The sequence below is a fragment of the Coturnix japonica genome, chromosome 7, assembly GCF_001577835.2.
Source record: "Coturnix japonica isolate 7356 chromosome 7, Coturnix japonica 2.1, whole genome shotgun sequence".
Taxonomy (NCBI): domain Eukaryota; kingdom Metazoa; phylum Chordata; class Aves; order Galliformes; family Phasianidae; genus Coturnix; species Coturnix japonica.
Genome location: NC_029522.1, coordinates 24736732 through 24761956, shown reverse-complemented (window position 1 = coordinate 24761956; position 25225 = coordinate 24736732). Strand labels below are relative to the sequence as shown.

General features: G+C 46.4%; 1 protein-coding gene across 2 annotated transcripts in view; it reads right to left on the bottom strand.

Annotated features, from left to right (window-relative positions):
- Positions 1-25225, bottom strand: part of LOC107316896 (unconventional myosin-X-like) — a 64999-nt gene that overhangs the window by 24606 nt on the left and 15168 nt on the right. For both annotated transcript variants that reach the window (XR_001556636.2, XM_015868909.2), the window contains exons 7-23: positions 25041-25054; positions 24312-24396; positions 23362-23465; positions 22481-22610; positions 21253-21371; positions 18473-18619; positions 17641-17741; positions 15492-15558; positions 15083-15175; positions 12506-12574; positions 11837-11919; positions 10765-10873; positions 9880-9960; positions 8777-8901; positions 7880-7994; positions 4399-4505; positions 1205-1510 (exon numbers count right to left, since the gene is read on the bottom strand). Coding sequence is in view for 1 of the 2 variants with exons in the window: in XM_015868909.2 (XP_015724395.1) it covers positions 1205-1510; positions 4399-4505; positions 7880-7994; positions 8777-8901; positions 9880-9960; positions 10765-10873; positions 11837-11919; positions 12506-12574; positions 15083-15175; positions 15492-15558; positions 17641-17741; positions 18473-18619; positions 21253-21371; positions 22481-22610; positions 23362-23465; positions 24312-24396; positions 25041-25054 (1855 nt within the window). In the remaining variant the exon portion in view is untranslated. The remainder of the gene's footprint in view (positions 1-1204; positions 1511-4398; positions 4506-7879; positions 7995-8776; positions 8902-9879; positions 9961-10764; positions 10874-11836; positions 11920-12505; positions 12575-15082; positions 15176-15491; positions 15559-17640; positions 17742-18472; positions 18620-21252; positions 21372-22480; positions 22611-23361; positions 23466-24311; positions 24397-25040; positions 25055-25225) is intronic.

Sequence of the window (25225 nt, the reverse complement as noted above, 5' to 3'; positions counted from 1 at the left end):
ACTGTCAGTGTCACAGCCCTTACTTAAGTCAAGATACCTAGCTGCAACTCTTTGGGGCTTTTCTCTACCTATAACATACAACAAACTATTACAGAACAAAATAGATAACTTAATGCTGTTTGCTCTTCACAGTTTTAAGGAAACTCCAAAGCAGAAGAGGAGCTACTGATTCAAACTTCCCCAGCCAGTATTCCTCAAAGTTTCCAAGTATTATTTCTACAAAGAAGTCACCTGGGCTCGGTGATCTGATTTATATGAGCATTCTCTAACCTCCTCTTTCCCTGCTAATTGTACATCTGTGCTAATTGTACAGCAGCTAAGCCTTTTGGGAAGACAAATAAAAATAGCATCAAGTGCTTTCCTTCCTAAACATCCTAATTTGTTCTTCCTGTTGAACATTATCCCAAATTGCTCCTTGTCTTCCTTCTACTAACAGTGCGTGCACAATAACCATTCATATCACCTTTCAGTTGGTTATATGTCAGTTTGCATCCTGATCTTTCTGGTTATCTCCCCACATGTGTATTTTGTTTGACTTGTTCTTTTTTGGTTGGTGGTTTTAATTCTTGTTGTTTTTGTTTCTGGTGGCTTTTTTTTGTGCTCAGCCAAATTTGCCAGTTTGGCCAGATTAGCCAATTAGCAATTTCTGTGGGCTCCCACCTCTTTTTTCATGTCAAATGGAAGTTCAGGATTTCCCTACTTTGTCCCCTAGTACCTTTCTCAGCTACTCACTGAATGAAGCCATTTGAGACCAAGTAGGAAGTGAAAGCAAAGCAAGAAGCTTTCCTAATCCCTAGGAACAGTGCCATTTCTTTGTAATGATGCTGGCTCAACACATCTTTTATGGGCTGAAAGCTAGAAGGCAAGGGCAGAAATACAGAAGAAATAATAAACCAAAGAAATCCTTTAATCTAAAACCAGGTAGGGAGCAGCTCTATGCAGCAGGAAGAGGACTTCAAGCCTAAGAGTATGTATGTGGCATTTGATCCCTGTAAACCAGGTACTGCCACTCATATGGTTTTATGTTGTGATGAGGCTGCTGCTGAAAACTGACACAATGATAAAATGGAGCTGTCAGCGATGCCCAACAAATTCCTTAACCAAAGTGCTCTGCCTGATCAGTAAAACCTATTGCCCCAGACCCACTGCAGCACCTCAGTATCTCCAGTACCAGGGAACGACGAGCATGAAAGACCATTTGTACCTTTCTTTCACCTCTTCCTCCTCCTGCTTCCTCCTACGCTCCTCCTCTTCTTGCCATTGTCTTTCCTCTTCCTCTCTTCTGATCCGTTCTTCCTTCTCTCGCCTCCTCCTCTCCTCTGCTTCCTGCTGCCGCTGGAGCTCCTGCTGCTGCAGATGTCGGTAGAGGCTGCGAGCCAGGTGCCCACGCCAGTGCTTCTGCAGGATGATGGCAGAGGCCTTCAGCCGCAGGAGGCTCTTCTTCCAGAAGTGCGCTCGGTAGTTCTTTTGGATTGTGACAACACTGGCTATCACCTTTCGGTACTTCTTCCTAAAACAGAACCAGACACTTAATGCAACATGAAGCAACACACACTCCGTGTTTCTTATGCCCTAGAGTACGATTGATCTTATCACATCTGTGGATAAATGAACTTGGAACAGCACTGCTCAAGAATAAAAACAAGTTGTTCCTCAACTGCTTTCACCTGCAACTTGTATTTTCCTTCATGTTCTAGTCCACCACTTGTGGGCTTCTACGGGTACCCTTCTATGGGTACCTACTTGTATGAAGACCTACTGAGGAGCTAGGTCCATGGTAGGACCCAAAAGAATCATTACTCTGTAGTTTTGTATTTGAGTGATGCCTCTGCATTACTGACTGCTTTCATCACAGACCTGAAAAAGACAGCCCCTGGTGGAAGTTTGTACACAATATGGAACCCAGGCAAATAACAAAAGGGTTACCAACACACGGGAATCCAGACCCATTTGCAAGCTAAATCCAAGCAAACATTCAACAGTCTATAAGAGCGAACCATAAGGTCACAAATAGAGGAATCAAAAGCCAAACACACCCGATGCGAGACTACGTTAAGAAGCAGCAAGTCAAAAAAGGATTTGGGGGTCACATGGATTGCCAGCTGGATGCCAGCTCCCAACACAGCGCTCGAGAAAAACGAGACTGGGATTTGTATACTTGCAGGCAGAAATGCTGTGCCAAAGGGAACAGTGCTGCTGCTTTTATCCTGTGTTCAGTGTTAGCAGCTCTGTTTCAAGAGCAATGTAAGACCCTGCAGTGATTTCTAACAAAGAAGGACCGAACCCAGAATTTCTGGCTTACTGAGAGATTTCAGGAGCTTGTTCCATTTGGAAACAGAAGGCTACAGAATGACTTAATCCCAGCAAAGCACCCACAGGAGAACCACATTTGGGCAGCATTTCTATTTATTTGACAAGGGATGTAACAAGATTTAATTGACCTGAAACCAAAGTCTATTCAGGCTGGAAATAAGCTGCCATGTTTTTTTAAAACAACTGAAGATATTCAGACACTTTCATATCTTGCTGAGGGAAATGATCGTCAGTACTATTTAAATCATAATCTCCTTAACTCCAAACTGGAATTCACAGAGGGAAAACGTGTTACATGGAAGCTCTGGCCAGCATGATACAGTAATCCTGTACTGTCTTAATAGTCCTCGAAAGCATGCTAGAAATAGCACAGTATTCTCACATATCCTTCCCGCAGACCTTCTGCAACCCCCTGAGGGGAAGGCACACCTCAGAATCCCCTTCCTGGCAATCAAACCTTCTTCAAATGGCAACAGGGACCCATGTTGTCAGCTTGCCACCTCCCTGCACATCAGATACATCAAGAAAATCAAGGGAGGTATGCTAATGGAAGAAGTGCCCAGAGGTCACACTTTTTCCATGAGTATCAAGTCAAAGGGAAGAAGCACAGAGAAAAGCAGAGGAAAGGGAAGAGGCAATGAGAGTTGGAAAGTTGTATATGGAATGTTCCTGGGTTGCAGCCCCTCAGCTCCAGTCCCTCTGTCCTCCCTCTGTCCCACACATGGGGCGCAAACAGCTGCACCAGCACCTTCTGCCAAGGCAGCATCAGAAAGGGCACTTTGATTTCTACAAAACGCATCTGCTGGCATTTCTTCTCAGTGTGCCAAACCCTGCCCAGCTTCAGGCAGCTCTGGCAGATAAGCAGGCAGAGCTGCCTGGAGCTGGGCAGGGTTTGGCACACCAAAGTCTCCCTTCAGCCCTCAAGACCACAAGAGACACCCTTCAGACTGAGCTGCTGCACGCAAACCACCAATTTCATTTCCCTTGTTCTGCCTTCCCCTCATTCCCTTGCCAACTCATACAGATTCAACCTGCAGCCCAAGCTGGGGAACACAGCTTATTCTAGAATTGAGGAGGAGCAACACATGGGAGATGAATCCAGCTCCATGCGGGCTGTGAGACCACAGGATCTGCAGCCAAGAGGAGCACCGCTGCCTCTGTCACAGCCCTGCTGGGCAGCAGCCACCTGCCAAGGAACTCAGCAAAGCAATAATCCTGTGTGCCTGCAGCGATGTTTCCCAGAAAAATCAATTTCTGTGCTAATCCCAGCCCCGCTGTCCAAATGCTAGGCACAAAGTAAAGCAGAGCAGAGGCCCCGATGCTGAAAACTTACAATCTCCCATGCAAACAATAGTACTAGCCCAGTCGTCTTCCTAAGGGGAAATGAATAAATGAATAGAAGCCCCCATGTTGGCAAGGCAGGGCATAGCTCCTCACATGTATTTCCCAGTACAGAATGAGCCACCTGGGGCTCTATGGTAGCACTCCTGCAAGAGCCGCGCAGCCCAGGATCCCACATCCCCGCAGCCCTGACTGACAGGTGTAGGGGCTGAGACCCGTCAGGAAAGTGCATCTTGCTGGGATTAAGCGTGCATACCACAGCCATTAGGGAGTCAGCTGCTGGCTGGCTTTAGGGGGCAGAGGAGGGGCCGTCCACCACAGTTGGTTCCCCCAGCCCTCCATGGTCAGGTGCGGAGGGGAGCAGCAAGAGGAGAGCGCTGGTGTAAAGCTGGCTGAAGCCCAATGCTGAAGAGTTCATTAAAAGGAGAGGGAGATCACGAGGCGAGCAGGCAGAGAAAGACTGCGAGTGAGGATGAAGCAGTTTGCAGGAAGAACAGGAACCAGAGCTGACAGCGTAAGGAAAAGGAAGGAACCCACGTGCAGGTGGGGCTGGAGAGCCCGAAGGCTGGGAAGGTGGTACTGGGGCAAGCAGCGGGCACCGGGATCCTGCAGGAGCAGCGTGGAGGGAGGGAGCGAGGATTCAAGAGGAGGAAGCAGGACACGTCCCCAGCCGGTGAGGGGAGAAGGGCTGCGGGGGTTCGAGCTCATAAGCAGAAGGACTGCGGGGCAGCCCGCGGCACTGACCTTGCCATGTAGCCCAAGACGTGGGCCCGGATAACTACAGCAGCTTTCCTCAACTCCTCTTCCCGATCCTTCTCCAGCTTCTGCTCGAGAGCTTCCTTCAGGAAAACCTGACGCCGCGGGGAGGAGTTTCGAGAAACACAAAGAGAGGAAAGAAGTCAGTCCCGGGGGAGCCGGGAGGTCCCGGCCGCTGGAGCGCAGCGCCCAGGGCTGCCCGCAGCCGCCGCCCCGGCCCGGCCGCCCTTCGCTCGCGGCACCGCACAAAGTTTGGCGGCGTCGGAGCTCGGCCCCGCGGTCAGCCCCCGCCTCCCGCCCTCTGCGGTCAAGACTTGAAAGGGAGCGGAGGAAGGAGGGAGAGAAGGGAGGAGGAGAGCCCGTCTCTGCGCCTGGCTTTAACCCTTTCCCGGCTGACAGCTGTCCCCGAGCGCCGCACCGCAGCAACCTGCTGCCGCGGGGGAGCGCTTTGCAAAGGAACCCCGCCGCGTTTCCAGGAAGGCTGCGATTTCCAGGCTCCGGAACCCCGCAGAGGTCCTAGCAGCATCAGGAGAGTCGAAGGGCCCTTCGAGGGGTGAAGCGGAGCGTACCCCGTTCCCCCCGCTCAGCCCCAGCAGCAGCGGGGAGAGGCTTCGGGCTGAAGTCCTGCTCTGCATCGTGCACTGCGGGACCTGAGCCCCGCGGGAGAGCTCTCCAAATGTCAGCGGCTGCACTTGGCTTTCCACTCTGGCATCTTCCACTACCTCTGTTTCTAACCTCTGCTCAGCGCTAAACGCTTGCACGAGGGATGAAGCGCTATCTTAGAGACAAAGCAAGATAAGGGCTTGCTGGCAGGAAGCAGCCTGACATATCTGAGCTACTTTAAATCAGCTGACTTGCAGGAGGTCAGCACAAGTTGCCGAAATACACGCTTTGCCTGTTGAGAAGGTCTGCAACCTTAGCACAGGGCTGTCAGCAGCGTTAGCCTAGATTAAAGTTGGCTACTGTTGGTCCTCACAGGCTGCAGGCACAGCACCACCGCCATATGGACACAGTGACATGGGCTCAGTCCCTGCCAGGACCAGCAGCAGGGCAGGCTGCAGGAGGGCAGTGCTGCCCCACTTGCAAAGCACAGCCATGAGCATGGGCTGGGAGCTGAACTCATCACTCTGCATAACTACACTAGCCCATGAACTACAACACTTTCTTCTCCATCCTTGCTTTTGGCCCCCATCACCTATTTAGGCTCATTCTCCTTCTCAACCACACCCACCACATACTGAAATCTCTCCCTGAGTTATCGCCCTGCGTTCAGCTCTTACCCAGGGGAGCCACTTCTGTTAAGATGGCCCCAAGAAATGAGATGTTTGGTAATGACTAAGTAACCGTGGGTAGCCTTAAAAGAAGGTTCATTATCAGGGTACTGCCAACCATGAAGCTGGCACCCTTCCCTGCAAGTTGTACATCCACTCCCTCTGTCAACTCAATGATCTTTTAAAGACTTCTTTGAGGCAGAGATTGCTCTTTCAATTACATTCCAGAACAGAGCAGCAGTCACCCATTTCAAGAAGGCAGCCAGCAAAACATTGTCTCAGTCCATTATCTTCATCAAATTGCAAAAATACTCAAGTCTGGCAGGATTTTGCTAGCAAACAGACTTCTTCGTGCCAGTAAGGAGGGGGGAAAAACAACTTTGAAGCATGCAGAGTTCAAGACCCAACCCTAATCCCGCAGAGTTTTCTGTATATGTTCATAGATGGAAGGGTACATCTCAAACAGCATGTGGCATAAATACAGTGCCTGTCTATAAGCTAATGGCACGTTGAGGGTGTTTCCTCAGCCTCCTGCAGATAATGGGAGTGAAGTGAATTTGAATCCAGAAATGTTTTGGATGCTTTGTGGTAATAGCTGTAAGGTGGCTGTTTCTTTGTCATAATTCATAGGCACTTTCTGAAAACATGAAGCCACTTTCTTCTGAGGAATGAACAATTAGACAAAGTTACAGGCTACTGTTATCTGCTCACGTCACACACAGGCCAAGTTTTCCAGCACAGCACTCCTGAGCAAAGAGGAAAGGAACATGGGAGCCCAACACAACCCCAGTGGAGATGAGGGTACATCAGCACAAGGCCTTCCATCATCATGCCTGCATCCCAGCCCTCACCTCTGCCATGCCACCGGATTGAACCTGCATTAATAGCTTTCATAAACATTAATTTGACAATTGCCAGCACAGCAGCTGCTCTATTCTTAATGAAAAACACAAAGATCATCCTGCCCTTCCTCCCCCACTTCCTTTCCCAAGCTTCACAATCCCCTGTACTAATTCACAGAGTCCTTTCCTTCCTCCTCCAAACAATTGCAAGGGATATAATTATCCTTCCATTCATTCTGCAGGAAGTATTCTCCCTTCTAGAAGCCTTGCTCTTCACTCACCTCTCATACTCCTTCCTAGGTTATGCCCCCACTGGCCTGTCACATCTCTTTACAGCACTATTCCCAACTCCACACCAAGGGTGGATCTCACCTGGGTACAAGAGCTGCACCTGGAGCTGCAAAGAGGCACCAAGAGCACACAGGGGACGACTTCCTCTCCAGAATGATAACCTCTACTGCACGCCCATAGCTGGGAGCTTTACTTCACCCTTACTCAAAAGCCTCTGGGAAAAAACCAAAACCACAGGGCACTTTTCTTCATTGAGCTATATTCTATCCCTTGTCATACTAGGAAGAAAGTTCAAGCTCCTTGTTTACCTGCTCTAGCAGCTCCTTTCCTTGAGCAAAGCAGCTCTGCAGCGCACACACACGCCACACAGGCTTTAACACTCAAGTCCTGGGAGAATGGCAGCTACCCAAGCAGCACGGATTATCTGGGGACATGAATGACTGAAATGGTTCCTGGTTTGCAGAGACCAGTGAGGAGAGAACAGATTCCCAAATCAAAGATGGAAATCACTTGAATCACAGGCCGGGAATACACCAAAATGAGAAAAGCTTCTTTCTGGAATATTACTGCAGTCACACAAAGGAAGGCCTTAGAAAGTGGACCACCATCTGCTCTGGATATGGACCGTACACCCACTGCTCATCATGCTGTCTGCACTGGATACCACCTATCTTGGCATACTCTTCAAATAAATTACTGGAGTATATGTAGAGTTGTGTTAGAGGCAGCTTCCCACTCCCAGCAATGTACCTCCCAAGGCTCACACCTTTTTATGAAGCTGTCTCAAAACGTGAAAAAAAACCCTCCGAGAGAATCCCACGGGTCCCTCCCCATCACATGAAAGACAATGGTACCTTTCCAGGCGATTGTCTGAACGAAAACACACCACCACCACCAAAAGCTATGACAGAAGTATTAAGCATTCACCAGAAGAGAGAAAATCTGACTTAAGCAAGTGGGTACAAGCATTTGAATGCCTTCTTCCAGAAAAAAATCTCAATGGACGCAAACACATCCCCTTGTAGCTTGAACAAAGCCATGCCCTATCCCACACTGATGAAGTACCTTGGTTTTACCCAACTGCCATTCTTTCTTGGTGCTGTCATAGGCCTGAAGAAAGCCCGCACATACAGCCTTGCTGTTGTCTGAGAAGCTTGGTATCTTCACAAGCATCTTGTACCTAGGAAGCAAGCAAAATCTCATGAGACCATGTGTGACACTATCCCTCACACCTCCACCCCATCTATTTACATAATTCCTATGATCCTTTTCCCCTCAGCCCTTCTCCCTCTGGGAGACGGATCTCACCTGGAACCTCATTTCTTCTTTTGGAAATCTCCCTTCTAATCTGGAAACCTCCATCCCTCTATCCATTTTTCTGTTCCAACTACACTGGCAGTTATTGCTGCAATCCCAGTAACAAAAGACCAACTCAATGGCATTTTTCAATAAAGAACAACTATACTTCTAAAGCACATGCTTTTATCATGCAGAAGTTATTTTGTTTGGTGTAAGGGTCACCTTTCATGTTCTAAAACACAAAGGAAGCAACGCTCGATTGTCTCTTCCATATTTAAACTTCAAGAAACCCTTAGGGTGCAAACAACCAGAAGAAAAACTTACTCTCTCCAATATTAACCATCAACAATATTGCCATTAACATTTGCTCCAGCCTGACAGATTAAAGGCCTTAGACTTGATGCTGCCTCTTTACATGCTGTGAACAGCTGGTTCTAACAGCATCACAGCACCAAACCTGTAGCAAAGTTACACACAACCTGAACATCCTTAGTTTTCCCCTAAAGGTTAGCAGTCTCCATAAGTATCTAGGGTATGGTCAATAGGGACCTGGTTAGAAAAACATCACACAAACGATCCATATCAGTAACGGCAAAGAGAACAAACATATGAAGTCATATACCTTGGCAATGTTACCAGTTGTGATACAATGCCAGCAATTACCTGCTGAGAAAGTCCTGAAAAAGGCGCCGGATAGGGAAACCTGCTCGCCGGACTTTCACTGTCTCCAGCATCCCTGAGTAGCGGAGCTGATTGAGAACCACATCTGGATTGAAGAGGTTTGGTGCCTGCATTGCGATCCAGATTGAAAAACACAACAGAAGAGATACAAAGTGTTACCGTGGTATTGCTTCTTTGCTGACCTGCATGGTTCCTCTAAGCACAGGTAGCTGCAGCCCGTATACCCATTTCTAGATGGTTAACTCTGCTTATTTAAGCAGACCAAGGGAAAAGGGTGAGATTTGGCTTATTGGGAAAGCAACCTCTCAGCAGTGCACATGCAGGAAAAGGGACAACAAAAGGGAATCGGGCAGATCCTGCAAAAAAAATGGTCTGCAGAGTGCAGTCACTGTCAGCTCATGGCAGCACACCAATGAGAAAATATATTAACACATACAAAATGCATAACTCTGACTCAGCTGCCTTTGCAGCCACACAGAAGACCCCATCAGCCTTTTACTGCCAAAACCAAAGACAAACTGCAGATTTCCTTCTGGCACGCAGCTCCCAGCAGGCTTTTCTCTGCCATATCACACATGGTTTCAAAACACACAAAGAAAACTATCGGCTTGGGGCTCCCCACCCAACCTATTTAGCTGCAGAACCTCCTGCCACGGTTCACAGCACAACGGGAGCCAGCCTGTCTCTGTGCACAGTGACTTGCTCACGTAGCATCCACCTCCTCTGCCTTGGAGCCAGGGAGCTGCAGGAGATGCTTCCCACCGCACAAGCTGTACATTCCAGAACAAACGTTTTGCAGGCACCACAAACAGGAGTCACTGCTGCTTCTACAACAGCACTGAGCTCTGCACAAGCTCAGTTCATCTTCCAGGATTTGTAAGCACAGGGGGAGATGGGAAAAGCTTTAGTTTATTCAGCATGCAGGTTTTTTAATCTGATCGGTTGGAAGGCAGATTTTTCTTTAACCATGGAACAGCTAGAAGGGGGAACTGCTTTGATTCCCTGTTTGGTTTGGGCAAGCGTTGCTGCAAATGCTCACAGGGGCCTACACCACACTCATGCATTCTGCTGGATGGAGGACTTGCCTTTTCTGTGTTCGGCTTAATGCAGCGGATGAAGAACGGGTTGGAAGTGCTAAGCGTTGCCATCAGGGAATGGAGAGAATCCTAAAAAGCAGCAAGAAAAAACCCAGAGGATGGGTCACTACAGGAGAGAAAAGGGTTCATTTGATGCAATACACTTTTCAAGCAGCCCCCCATTCCTGATATTGACTTTGCCTACCAAAACCTGCTTTTCCTTATATTATCAAGTGAAAGAGTAAAACTGTTCTACTGTGCCACCAGTAATGTTACTGAGCCTGCCCTCAATAACCCAGGCTGTCCCTTCCCACTCAAAACATATGCACAGCTTGCCATAACACTGCGTACATGGCCATCCCCACTCTGAGCTTTACAGCCACCTCAAATTATTTTTTTAGACATACATTTCAACTTTAAATAAGCTTTAAATACACTTTAAATAAACTTCAAATAAAAAAAATTAAAACCATGAAATTAACGTGAGTGTGCAGACAGTCTTGGTGGGTAGGTTCATACAAGGTCTGCCCAACAAGGTCTTACTGGGATTGACTGTGAAAGATGCAGCCTGAACAGGACACACACACTCAGCTGAAGCTCCAAACCAACATGAAAGATTAAAGAACCTCAAGAGCTTCAGATAAAAAAAATATATATATCTATAATTGATATTCTTATCCTCTGCCACTCCACTCAGTCTTAACATCTCACATTTTACACTATGCAGAGAAATCCTTGGGGCAGCGGCACTGTCTTTTTTTAGCTTTACCACATTCCTGCACATTTCCAGTGCTGGACACAAAAGAAGGATGAATGACTCTTCTTGGCCGCAGGCTTCACTTTACCCATCTGCTCCTCCCCAGCAGCCTTCTGCTCTCTTGGAAAACATCCTACCCTGAACTGGGAGCTGACAGTCGGTCTGCGCCTCTGGGTGCCCATCTTCAGAGTCTCTTCATTGCAACGGCTGCAGACTCTTTCAAAAAGGTCATAGATGAAGTCCAGCCTAAGGGTGAAGAATTAAAGACGTCACAAGGCACCCACCATCTGTGAGTGTACGGCTCTCATTCTTGGGTGCTGCTCCATTCCCACTGCGAAGCATCTTGCACAGTATTCCAGCTACACTGTGCTGTTCCCCCTTCTGAACAGCTCTTGTGGCCATACCTGTGGTGCCCAAGAGATGCTTATGTTGTCATAAGCACAGCCCTTCCAGAACCAGAGAGATTCTAGGGCTACTTACAGTGTAAGTCATCTATGTGGGTTCTCTTGTGCCATTTTACCTCTCCTTAGAGGAGTTCTTACAAAATGGCACAAGCACTGTGATTGTTTTGACTGTTTCTAGCAGAATTTCCCTTTCTGGTTTGTTGAAATACCAAGTCCTTCTGCAGTTCTGGACAATAGTGACCACAATTCTGGCTTAAAGCCCTATATAAAATGTTACCCAGATGCTGCTGTCTGAGTAAGGCAATCAAGAGCAGCTCATTCTCTCAGCTCCCTCAGGTTGTGCCAAGGCTGCTCACAGTGCAAACTCCACAGCAGAGCAGACACAATCCTGGAACAGCCTCATCAGCTCGGAGACCAAAGGCAATAATTACATGGATCCTGATAAGAGGCATGTGGCAGAGGCACAGCACAAACTTTTATGGGGTCTACCACCTTACTTAATGCCTGTCTTCTAGGTCCCATCTCTGCCTTGCAGGCCTTGCCTGGGGTCTAAGACAGCTCATTTCTCTAAGGCCACGTTGCAGCACTGGGGTGTAATACTGAGGACAGTGCCTGACCTCGCAGCAACAGCTCAGGTTGGATGAAACACACCATGGGAGCCCCACACTAACAAACAGAGTGGAAACCAAGTGGCCTCTATGCAAAGGCAAGAAACTCTTTTCCTGGATCTGGTTATTAGGTGAACATGTCTTAGTCCAGTCCAACAGATGTGGGCTCCTCTCAAGCATAATGGGGACATACATACCTGCTGTCTTTCAGCATGTTTAAGATGTCATCTCGAAAGGTGTCTCTGTTCTTCTCCAGAAAGCCTCTTACATCATAAAGCACCTGCAACAAGGATAGAGCTGCTGGAACAGGGCAGTACAAGTCATTAAGTGCTTCTGCATTAGCATGCCAACATATAAAACCTCCAGCAGATCTACGCAGTAATGCTGCAGGCACCTGTTGGGAGCTCAGTTCTCAGGATCAAAGAAGGAGCTCCAGAGCTCAGCAGTTACTAGCAAGAAAGTGGCTTGTAGCCATCAGTTTAAACAAACAAGAAAAGCCAACCTCAAAGCCAGGAGCTAAGTGTAGCAGCTGCAGAGACATGCCCCGCAGTCAACAAGTGAGGAAATCCTCTGCAAGGTGTGAGCTACTCCATTTGTGTCAGAAACTATCACCAGTGCCACGTAGTGCCCTGTGCTCCCACCTACCACTGCTCAGCAGATGAGAGCCTATGAGAATCTCAGCCCTTCCTTAGTGTGCAGTTGGAGGATACAGTGATTGAAAATGACAATCCGTTTCAAGCCCATTGCACCTCCCATGCTCTAATATGAGGCATACCCACAGCTCAGAGAGATTCTTCATTTTGGGAATCCAAATATTCCATGACCTCACACCCAGGCTCAAGTATAGATACACCACGAACACCTACCTCACCAGCATAATGCCTTATGCCAAACTGATGATCTGTCACTCGAGGCTTCACATAGTAAGGATTGCTCTGAAATGAAAGGGAAAAAGGCATCTTAATGTCACTGTAGGAATAAATAGGGCCAGTCAGGAGCTCAGCTGTGACTATGGCAATGCTGAGATGGGTAAGGACTTAGTTGTTGCAGAGCCTGACCACATGTGCAGCAGTTATCTGCATCTACATTGCAAATACGTTATTCCCATAAGATGGAAAAATCCAGCCCTTCAAGGCATTCCTCATGTGAGCAAGGGCTTGCAGAATCAAGGTTGGGCAGGCATGCCATGGATGAAATGTTAATTCTTGCATGTCTGACACCCATGAAATCTCAGCTCCACACAAACCACGTGGTGCAGTACATGGGATCAGGATGCAGGGAAGATGGCAGCTTTGCAGAACTCCTGTATATTTTTCTTTGTCAAAAGAGGTACATATCACTCTCCTGTTTTCCTCTATTTTTCATCTTTCTTTGTACCCCTCTTCCTCTTTTTTTCCACAACCATTTTCCTTTCTCTTACTAGCTCTTCTAATATCCCTTTCCCCCTCTTCCCCCCCCCCCCCCCCCCCCCCCCCCCCCCCCCCCCGTCTTTGTTTTACATGATAACCCTTAGATACACAAGAACAGCCACATTACTTGAGATCAGTGATCCATCCAGCTGAGCATTCTGCCTCCAGGAGTGGCTATGTAGAGTAAGAAAAAGGCAAGTGCATGGTGTATCTATACTCCCGCACTCCACAGCTCTGATTATTTCCACAAGGTCTGTCTGATTAATAACCCCAAGTAGATTTCACTGCCAAATGCTTGCCCAGCCCCCAGCTATTAGATCCATAAGTTTCATCCATGCCTACAGTTCTCCAAGTTCCTTCTCCCAGCTCTCCTACAGCTATTCAACCTAGAGTCAGAGGTCATATTCTCTTAAGTCTCAGCATTTATACTCTTCCTCCTTAACCCTTCTGCAATCCACAGAAAACACAGAAGATGGCTTTTTCTCCCACAAGGTCCATCAGGCTTTCCAGCAAGCAAGCTGATGCTTTCTAAAACTCTTCCAGCCCACCAGAGACACTTGACCACTATGAAGAACACTCAGCCTTCTAAACATACAAACTCCAGACTACTGTCTACTTCACTTTCCTTCCTATGCTCCAGCTCCTCACATAGTTCTTCTCTTTCTCCCCTATGGGCCCCGGTGTTCCACGGTAACTGCTATCTCCTCAAAGCAGATAGAGGTGACACTATGAACAGCTTAATGAGAAGGCCACTCAATGTACAGAAATCACCAAAAACAGCAACCAAAATGTTGAGGGGCATAAAAGAATGCAAAATAATGCTGACAGTCTCATGCTGCTGTACAATAAAGAGGCACCTTCTTACCAAGGGAACTGCTTTCAGGTTTGATTATTTATCTCAGAAAAGATTAGGGAAAACACCTAGAGGAGTTCAGAGACAAACAGCAGAAAGAAAGAGGAGCTTTGAAATTTCTCCATCTGGAGACAAACTTAAGAGGTAGGGACAGTTCACAAAGAAAATACAAAATAAGCGATATATTAAAATGTTACTGAGATATTAAAATACACAAAATACCAATGAGAAGCTAAATCAGGCATTCTTATATACCTCGACCTTTAGTATAAGGGAAAGCCACAGCAGACTGAATTGAAGGCATCCATTTAAGCCTAAAGAAAGGAAATATTTCCAACAAAATATTTCATGAGAAAAATGAGAATATCAGGACCTACTCCAACAAAAAAAGATATGAATTAGTATGTTCTCAGGCTGGGATAAACCCTTAATTAGGGGAGCAGGTAACCTACAGGCTAACACAGCTATTGCTAAAGTAGCAAATTACTCTGTAAGCGCCTGCTATGGTGTTTGATTTGTTTTGTTTTCAGTCTATTAGGACTCTGTTCATCTACTATGATGAATAGAGTGCTGGCTGTACTGGAGACAGGGTACAGGACTGCTACAGTGATCTCACTGTGGATGCTGTGCCCCCAGGATAACTTTCTGACCTGCAGGAAAGAGCCCTCCTACTCCTGCGTCCAGAACACAAGAAAGAGGAGGAAAGAATGTAACTAATTAAGAACAATAAGAGAGTTTCCATTAAAAGTCATGAAGCAAAAACCATCCCCAGCCCCAGGAGATAGATTTGACGTGCTCTGGAGCAGGCTGCTGTGAGTCACTTGGCAAAAGAAAGCCACCCACACCATGCAGCCGCCTCCTGTGCCCACGGTGCTGCTCCGCATCCCATCATAGACCAGCAAAACCTGACCTCCATCCCATGCCACAAAGTCAGATCTCCACCCGCAGCCTGCAGCATGCATGCTCCCTCACTGTGTGCAAGAAACCATCTGCAGGTTCCTTCTTTTATTACTGTTGTTCAGTGCAGACTTATTAAACACTTGCAGACTAGAGCCTAGGGCATTGCAAATTTCCTGTGCAAAGCACATATTTTACATCAGCAAAACCTTCACTTTCAGCTTTGAAATGCTGATGGGGCTAACATACTGATCATTTGCCTGTCGGGTTATTTTCTTACTTACCATATGCTGGCTGTGAAGTTTTTCCAGAAGGGTGTTGTCTGTGCCTTTGGGGAATCGACTCTCTTCATTCACCAAAGCCAGTAGACCCAGTTTCTGCAGCCAAACAAGAGACAAGCTTTCACAGACAGCAAAGGTTTGAACTACACAGCACCAAGCCAAGAAACAGATCTGAACGATGTGGTGAGCAATAACCCGCAAGTTATACCCAGCAAAGCTCAAGCTGAAAGCATGGATATGCTTTCTTAAAGCTGGGACTAGGGCTAAAACAGCTCATGCTTCTGGCAAGTCATAAAGGAAAGAGGATTTAAGCAACTACTCGTTTTTAAAACCAAGAGACCCCATGGATGGCCCCGAGACAATCAACAAACACCACTGTGATCCCTGGAATCTGTCCCAGACAGTCACTCACCTTCTCAATAAGGTCCAGGCACTCCGCATTATCCATCCAGTCAATAGCTTCCCAGTTTATCCCTTCCCTGACAGTCAAGAACAAACAGAAAATTAAGTGAAAAGGAAGAACTAATGCCCTGAGCTGCAGGAGAGAAGTGGCTGAGAATGGCTTTCCCAGGGCTGAGGAAGATTGCAGGAGCTGAGCTGTCCTATGCCCAAGAAAGACACTTGCAAGGAAGACTACAGGCAGAAGGTGAAACTACTTACTGACTTGCTGATACAGAGTCCCTCCAGGTAAAGACTAACATTAAGACAGTGAAGGTGTTCCCTACAAGCCCTCAGCCCAGGTGTCATACTTTCAGGTCCAAAGCATTCAGAAACCTGTGGCCAATGGCTGGGAGCAGAAAACTAAATTTGATTCTTAAGATTGGGAAAATAAACTACCTATCCCTAAATGGAGCAGATAATCTCATTACTTTAATGAAAAAAAAATACGAGCTCACAGCTTTAAATGTTTGCAATAACAGGTGTCAGAAGACTATATTATTTTTAACCAAAAGGCCTCTTGGATTACTTCTGAGAGCATAAAGTCCTTCCAGAGCTGAAGGAAGTAGAGATCCCTGAAATCAGTGCAGTCACCATTGAGTCAAGTTGTCTCAGGTGTCACAGATCATTTGTCTGATTGAATGACATAACACATAAGGCTACTTACTAAACCCAAAAAAGCAGAGCAGGTACTGTGGACGATGAGCTTTAATTACATCATCCTACAACAACTTCAATAGAAGTCAATAATAAAATGCTCTCATCCTTCCCAAAGTTCAGCCATGGAATTTAAACTCCTATGTGATCATCAGAAAAAAAAAATCTTTTGTCTCAATGCCATTCCCAACACAAGCTTCCTGCAAGAGTGGAGCTGGTCTGAGAAGTGAGTATATAAATAACCTTGCAGTTTTGTAATGTTCAGAATTTCATGAATTGCCTATTCAGCTTCTCCTTTTACATGGCTTCTCTCTCTTGCCCTCACTGACCCTACTCAATTGCTTCATTCACAAACATAAAGGCTTCTGTTTCAGAGCAAGAACCAAAGCACTTCTCTAGCAGGCTCCTCTAGAAGCTGCAGTAATCTAGAGCATCCCAGGTACTTTATAAAGTATAGTCCAGCATGAACATCACAGAAGAACAACAACCATGCAGAAGGGCCCCATGCTCTTTAGAAAAAGTCTGATTAAAATCTCCTTGTTGAGGAAAAAAGACATTTTCACAGAACTGGAAACTCTAGATCAGAAAGAGTTGCCAGATATCTACCTATCTACCAATAGGTAGCAACAGGCCGGTGAGTTTGGGAGTTGCCATCACGCCATATGTGAGCACTGTAAGTTGACATGGGTTTCTGGATAGACTGTGGAATTTCATGGATGATGACAGTACTGTGTGCCAGACATCAGGTATGTGAAACCACAACCAACAATGGTACATCTTAAGGAAAAAATAGAAGGAAAATTGGAAAACACTTGGAAAAAGTATCTGATGCATTTCTTTGTCCTTCCACTCTCCTTTAGACATCATGCGCTTTCTGAGGATGTTGGAGAGAGGGCAAGTTTTTTACTAACCTAGTGCAGCTACTCTTCTGATCTTCTGTCACTTCAGCAAGTGACAGAAACAACCAACCTGACCATAACCAATGAACTCAAATGGAAAAGCACAGAACAGGAAGAAGTGTGTTCAGACATACTATCAAGGTGAAGTTTGCACAGGTCTAATAGAAGAGTCTAGTATGTAAAGGGTCAGAATTCCCAGGAGACCTACACCATGTTGCAATTGATTTGGACTGTTTTTCAGGTGCTGGGGAGGGCTCGATAGCTATACTGAGAGCCCGACAGAAAGTCATCATTTAAGCCATGTTCTTTCTGGGCCAGACTCAGACTCATGAGAGCCACCATCTGATAACAGGAGAGGGCTCAAAACCCTGCAAGATAGACAGCTTTTGCTTGGAGACAAGTGACTTATGTTGGCAAAGAGCTCACGGATGGCACTTGGAGATGGAAAAAGTCAGGGCAGCACCAAGGCTCAGCTGCCTTTCCTGCTTGGACAACACAAAGGAGAAATTAATTCCTCTTTTCAACCACCCACAAAAGCAATAAAGGCCCTGCTCCTCCGTTTGTCACCTGTTGTACTCCAGCTGCTCCAAGGAGAAGATATGCTTGTTGAAATATTCCTGGAGCTTCTCATTTGCATAGTTAATGTTAAACTGCTCAAAACGATTCACCTGTGGGAAGAAAGAAAGATTTTAATATCCCTGCATTAAGTTTTATCTCCTGCAACAGCTACAGGGAAGGTGCCAGGCCTGGAACAAAGCCAGAGAGCACAGGGACAAGGGGGTCAAGATGGACACAAGAAAGACAGTATGGGGAGACCCATCAGGAGAAGAATTTTTGTGGCTCATCATTGGCTAACACAATAGGCCTAAATGGTAGTAAAGGATGCTATAAGGCAATCACATTTCTTCTCAGGATGAAAGAAACATTCTGTAAAGGTTAGGCCACTGCTCAGACATTTCAAAGAAGAGGAAGCCCAGTCACTAAATAGTTGCTCAACATACATTTCTCAATTTCAAACAGGAGCATTCCACACTAGATTCTCAGCAAAAGGTGAAATGGATGTAACCAGATAACGTACATGTAAGAACTGGACATTTACTTTGCATATAAGCACAAAGCAAGCAGATATAAGTAATACTAAAGTAGCACTGAAGTAGTATGAATCATACTTGCTTAGAGTCTGTGTCACAAACCATATCTTGAACATCAAGCCTGCACAAACACAAGTATCAAATGTGGGCAGCTAAGCAGACTTTGCCACTTTCAGAGAGAGGAGACAGCAGACAAGTCCCAAAATGCCCTATGCTATCTTACACAGGATACAAACCTACAAAACATCCTCCCTGCATCACCTGACCTCTCCAAAAACAACACGACCTGCGAAAAACAAAATCCTGACCTGGAAGTTCTCGAAGCCAAAGATATCCAGGATGCCCACAGACTTAAAGTTTTCCTTGCCTTTGATCTTCGTATTAATCTTGCCAATGAGCCATGAGAAGCATTGGGAATACAGTGCCATGGAGAGGGAGTCCCGGGAGTCTGCTGCCTGTAAATGCAGGGAGGAAAAAACAAGTCACAGGGAGAACAGAAGACATGAGTGGCATCAGGAATCTCTACAGGAATTCAGGTCCCTCCATTCATCTTTCAATGTCTTGGCCTCTGTACTGATTATACATGGTGCAATATTTATATGTACAGTCAACATTCAGGATTGCAAATAGGCCAGACATGCACACATGTACCATGTTTGACCTTTAGGTTACTGAGCAAGAGAGGCTGAAAGGAGTAGCAAAAAATAAAATAAAATAAATCACTGATGTATTTTGGAACAGGTGCTGGAGTAGGGTAGGTGGCAAAATAACTCACAAGTAGGCCAGTATTTGCAGTGATAGACAAAATAGCATAAAAATCACAGAACATCCTGATTCCTCAGTTCAGTACCCTTGTAGAGCAGTCAGACAGGCATCAGCTCAATTGTTCAAACCTGGCAGGGCAGAATCTCATAGAACATTCTGCCACCAAGTTATCAGGTGCCTCTCCAAAACATCATCATCTCACCAGAAGTCAACCATCAGCCAGGACATCCCAGATGAGGGTGGGTGGAGAGACCTTCCTGGAGCTGATCCTACATCCCATGCAGTGATCATAACCAAGAGAAAAGAGCTTAAACCGTGAATGCTAACAGGGAATGGATGATTGTGTTGAAGTGTAAAGGTGAATGTCCAAAACTGAACTTTTGAACTCCCAAACAAAAGGAACCAGAATGGGATGGTTGTGCTTTTTGATAGCTTTTTCTTAGACTAAACATGAGTGGCATGCCCCAAATCCTTCAATTAACAGAGAGACATGAGACAGAACCACAACATAAGAGGCTGATCATACGCTGGGTTTCCACACACAGGCTATTCAGATCAAGAAACCAAGGCTTATGGTTCTGGGAAGAAGAGGTCAAAAGGGTTATCAAAAAAAAGCAGTCTCAGAGAGAAGAAGGGATCCAAGAAAGACCCAAGGTGAAGATCCTGACTGGATGAACCTGAATCCTCTCAGCCCTCAGCTTGCTCACCAGCTGGATCCTCCTTTCCTCCCAGTCTCACTGGTACTTTCTCCTCCTCTCTTCCTCTGGGGCAGCATCTGTTCTCCAGCAACACGAGGTCTAAGGCACACAGCAACCTCCCTTCTCCATATCTCAAAGTGCAGGCGTGCAAGCCTTCTCCACATATCTCTTCTCTCCACCAGGTGGTCTCTCTCACGCATCAAGACAGGGAAGGACCCCAAGCCCTCTAGCTGCAGAATCCAAGTAGAGCCAGACTCCCCCATCCAGCTGTATAGCAAAACCACAACCCCCACAGCATGGCATGAGATTTTTCAAAGGCCCCTTTCACCCTCCCAGCTCTGCCCGCCTTCAGGCGGGTTCATCCATTCAACCCACTGAAATGTCAAAGCTCAGATGGGCAGCAAGCCCGTTACAGAAGATGAAATGCTTGGCAGCATCATCATCACATTACCACAACAGCAAGTGGGAAGAGGTGAGCATAGAACATGGGGACTGAGAGCCTGTACAACCCCATAGGCCTGCTGGTCAATGCAACAGGCTCACCCAGCAAGGACACCTAAGCTGTACCAACCACTTGTAGCAGGAAAAGAGGTTTAGAAAATTACTTATGTGTGAGCATTGAAGTAATCCAATTGTTTACTTGAGAGAAAAATGAATGCAAAGTGAGAAACTTCACATAAACTGAAGATTGTAAAGTGAAGAGCTGGGATGCTAAAGGCTGGCCTTGTCTGAGGGCTATTTTTCAGCTCCAGTCTCTGCTGCAGCTGGAGCAAGCGTGCTTAAAAGAGGCCACGAAACACCTTTGGCAGGAAATGAGAAGCAAGGCTGGACTGACATCTGTCAGAGGGAGCCCAGAAACTCTGGCTTCTCTGCCAGTGCACAGGGCAGATAGATAACCCTTTGCTGTCTGTGCTAGCCCAAGATTTCCATTACAAATTTTTACTTTGCTATAACACAATGCTTATTTTGTCCTAACAGCAGTAGCCCTCATTTCCCAGTGCCTTGCCATTTATTAATGACAAAAGATGGTTTTCCAGTTATCTATGCATAGACCTAAAGCACCAAGAGTGCCCTCAAGTGACCAGTGGCACCATGAGCTACAGCCAGTAGGAACAACACTGCTATGAACCACAGAGAAATGTAACAGATGAGCAGGACCGGCTCCAGCAGGCAGTACAGGTTTGGAGACAAGAACACTGTAGTTTGGTGAGCTCTTCTGCACATGTGGATACACAAACACGCTACTGTGGGGTAACAGCCTAACATCCACTGGATGTTTTGTGGTAACTGTGTGTCAGTTTTTACCTTCCAATAAACACCAGATAACCTGGGAGTTCTGCAAGGCAAAAGCATGCACACATGCAATGACCACAAAGCACTTGAAGCATCCTCTGCATGACAGGAGGGCAACCTGGTTGCTGAAGATCATCTAAAACTGGTATTGTGCACTAACTGCCCTTAAAGGCTGAAAAGCAGAAGTGGCAACACTGGGACCTGATGGACTGCTAAGGGCAAAAGACTGAAGGACACAGCTGAAAGGGTATAACAGGAAACTCTAACCCCAAACAGGCAGGTGATAGAAGGCCAGGAAGCACAGAAGTAGCAGAACACACTAAGATACTTACCTGCTCCACAGTGAGGGGGGAGCTGATCTCTTCCCCACGCAGAATCATGGATCTCTGAGTCAAGACTTCAGAAAGCTGGAAGGCATCTAAGCCCAGGAGGTCACTGGCAATGTTCAACACTAACAAGAGAGACAAGACACATTTTTTTTCCCCCCTGCATGGATCCCCACTGGGGCGAGGAATCCACATTCTGCAGCTCAGCATGGAATTCTCAGGGACTCCTCTAAGGCAAGGAACTAAGCCCCAGCAAGAGAAGCCCCCTTACTTAATTCCCCTTGGCACACCTGAAGCTGTGTGCTCACATACCTACTAGACACAAGCTAAAGACAGCCCTTCTGCTCACAACAGGAAGGGCAGAACATCAAGAAAAGCCCAGCACCAGCAAGTGGGAAGATACATTTTCCTAAAGGCACAATAGTGCAGCGTGGGATTGCTGAACTTGTGTTCAGAAGAGAGGAAATTAACTGTAGACTTCAAGCATTCATGATATATATTCATTACTTCTATTTGTCTAAGGAGTCACTTTATCAGCACAGCTCAGGCTGGCTATCCGTAATAGTGCAAACTAGCAGGCACTTCAGAGGAAAATCTGAAATAGATTTATCTATTTAACACTATAAAGTGAGGGAAAGTACAGCAATAATATCAGGGTAACAAAGTCTTTGGCTGCAGCAAACAAGGACAAGCCCAAACACAGCAGCCATGGATACAGAAATAAAGGGGAAAAAATTGCTTACCTTTGGAAGGCCTCAGGTATGCAAGAATCTCCAGTGAGATACCCTTACCTCCACTGCCAACCCTTAAATGAGGTCTGGGAAGGGATGGATCCTGCCTCCACCCCTTGCAGTCACTCAGTGCATTGCACGCACCTGAGCTCCCCTGGGTTGGCCCTGCTTTCCTACCAGGTGTTCAGTCCCTGATTCAGGCCCTGAATTAGCATTTCTGCCACAATCTAAAACTCCTCCTTGCTCCCATTTCTCCTTGCTCTTTCAAAGCAAAAAATAAACTATGAGATTGTGAACTTGCTTTGAAAGTATTCAAGCCCAACTAAACCATATTGGTGCTTGAGGCCATGCCTCCTGTGGCAACAGAGGCAAGGCTAAACTGCAGGGAATCCTCTGGCAAAGGCACTGCTGGCCAGGATAGGGAGAAAGAACTGCAGAGTGAACTTCACTGGAGGTCTTATGGGGTTTTGCATTACTGACCAAGTCACGAGGGTTTTACTTACCTGCTTTGGTTGTAACCTGGGCCCCACCAGCTGTCATGAACTCAACGTTTCCCAGGTGAAGAGTGCCAGAAAGAAGTTTGAAGATGTCTCGGATCTCTTCACTGCTGAAGTCTACCACCTTCATGGCAGTCTACACAAAACCACACAGCCAGTGTTGGCTGTAGATACAGCCAAAGTACAATGGAACCACCACGCTCACACCCCGAGCCCATTCCTCAGCTGAAGTATAAATGCCACGTTGTCATTGAAAACCTCTCCTGTATTAGAGACATTGCTTTCCTTTAAATCACATCTAAGCAGGAGCTATTGAAATCCTAAACTTCTCTCTTTCCCCCTTTTATCCAGTCACCTAGCCTGTCTCATTCCACCTACATTACTAGAGCCCTTGGGCTGATAACACACCACTTATCAAACAAAATGTGGATTGCATATTCATCCTGATGAACTCATGAACTCTGGAAAAGTTGCAGATGTTGACAGAAAACTGTGTGGTATTCCAGAATATGCCATTTGCAGGGGTGATACAACTAAAACACCTCTGGAGAATGCTTAAGTGTTCCCTTTAAAATGGTCAATGTGAGGTTTCCAGTACCAGGACATCTAGAGAGCTCTCAGGAACCAGTATGGGGCAGAGGGCTGAGAATCACATTCCCCAGAGTCTCCATTGTTCTAAATTATTATTCATCCTTGACTGCTTCCCAGACTCTCCCATTGCTGTACACTAAAAACATTCTCTGAGCCTTGTTTTTACCATGAGCAGGTATAAGAGTTCAGAAGGTTTTAGAGTAGGACAAACTCCGCCTGTCATGTCCAGATCCTGCAGCACACCTAGCCCATGAGATTGTGCCCAGGAAGCTCAGGAGGATTAGAACAGAACTCACCATGACCTTAGTGAACATTTCTCCATCATTCAAGTTCTCATCACTCACACAGCCAGACTGGCTCAAGTACCGATAAGTCTCCGGCTCAGCGAGGGAGAGGCTCTCTACAACAGCAAAGGAAGCAAGGGAAGAAAGAGACAACAGTTTATTTAGCAAATAGCCTTTTCCTCCCACAGTCTTGGTACCCTAAAACAATGGGTATGGCCACACCACAATGGGTATGTTCATCTAAACAGATTCCAAATGCCTCGGGGGGTGCACCTAGACAGCGACCGCACTGAGTGAGGGGGTGTGCAGGAGCAAAGCTGGCGGTGGTATGCAAAATGATTTAGAACAGTCAGACCCCAGGCTCCCTGCAGAGGCACAGAAGGAGCTTTTAGTAATGAACTGACTTGGAAAAAAGAGAAGGGAAAAAAAAAGAAAAAAAAAGAAAAAAGAAATTCAATCTTGTTAAGTGTACAGAAAAAAGTACTCCTAACTATATACACAATGAGCAATGACCTCTAAATTAAGTATTTCCACTTGAGACGGTTCAGAGAGCCACAGCAGGATTTCTGAACACGCCTCAGTGCTGAGCAGCAATCAAAAACTGGTTACTGAGAATTGCACAGAAGGAACACAGTGCAAAACATAAAAAACTGAAATAGGTCTCTGCACATATATGTTACACAACCACATATTGAATACTATCTGCAGATTTGATGCCCCTTTTCAAAAAGAACAGAGGAGAACTGAAAGATCTATGGAGAAAGAAGAAAAGGATGATCAAGAGGTAGGAATATACACAAGGGAAGAGAAGCAGTCTGGGACACCAGCTTAGAAAAGGAGAGAGAAGAGTAATGCTAACCATGGTCCCCACTGTTTTCTATTTCACTTGGCACCTTTGTTGCCAAGGCTTTACAGGCTGGACTAGAGAAGGGACTAAGCAATACCCCAGAAAATGGAGTTACCTTTCAGCTCGCCGCTCACACCAGCCAGCAGAGCATAGAAGATGTGATAATTCCTCTCCCCAGGGTTCTGGTGTACCACTCTGTTCTGAAACAAAGAATGCAGGCGTAGCCAGCAGGAAGAGGCTGCACTTGTGGTTGCAAAGGCGGAGGGAGGATGGAATACAGGTAAATCTCTAGGGCCATGCACAAGAGAGGCTGCCTCCAGCTTAGCAATGATGTTGCCTGAACAAGCTGAACATCAAGATCTTCTCTTGTGCAGCTGTGCTGCTAAGCATGTAAGTCACTGAGAGCGTGCCCACAGGGAAATGGAACCTTGCAGGTTCTGGTCCTGCCCCTCAGTGAGCCTCCTGAGTCCAAAGCAAATTGAATCAGAGCACAGATTATGACATTTGGAGATGTACCACCATAAGCATCTCCATGGAACCAAACTACTTGCTCTTTCCTTTTCCCCTCAGTAAACCCATTTTCTTAGAGCCTCTCTGGACTTCCTGGTGTTTATCAAAGGCAGAGGAACAGGCTCCAATGGATATAGAACCTCCTGTCCCTCCACCACCCTCTTCCTCACTTGGGGCAGTTGTGTAACATCTGAAGTAGTAACATCTGAAGAGCTGGTGTCTGCACACTGCTCTCAGGGGTGGAGGCATGTCATGGTTTTATAGGTTAACCCATGACAAGGCAGCAGCAGCACTGGCACTGCTTCACCATGGCTATGATAGCGGTGACACCTACCTTTTCCAGTAAATCTGACCCACGTGTCAAGGAGAAGGCATTCAAATGGTATATGGCTATTTCTCACTACGCCCTTTCCACAGAGGTATAATGTGCCAAAGAGACATATAAAAGGGCAGGGTCCCATAGAACACAGAACCTGCATAACAGTGGGGTAACCTAACAAAGGATGAGCCATACCATGG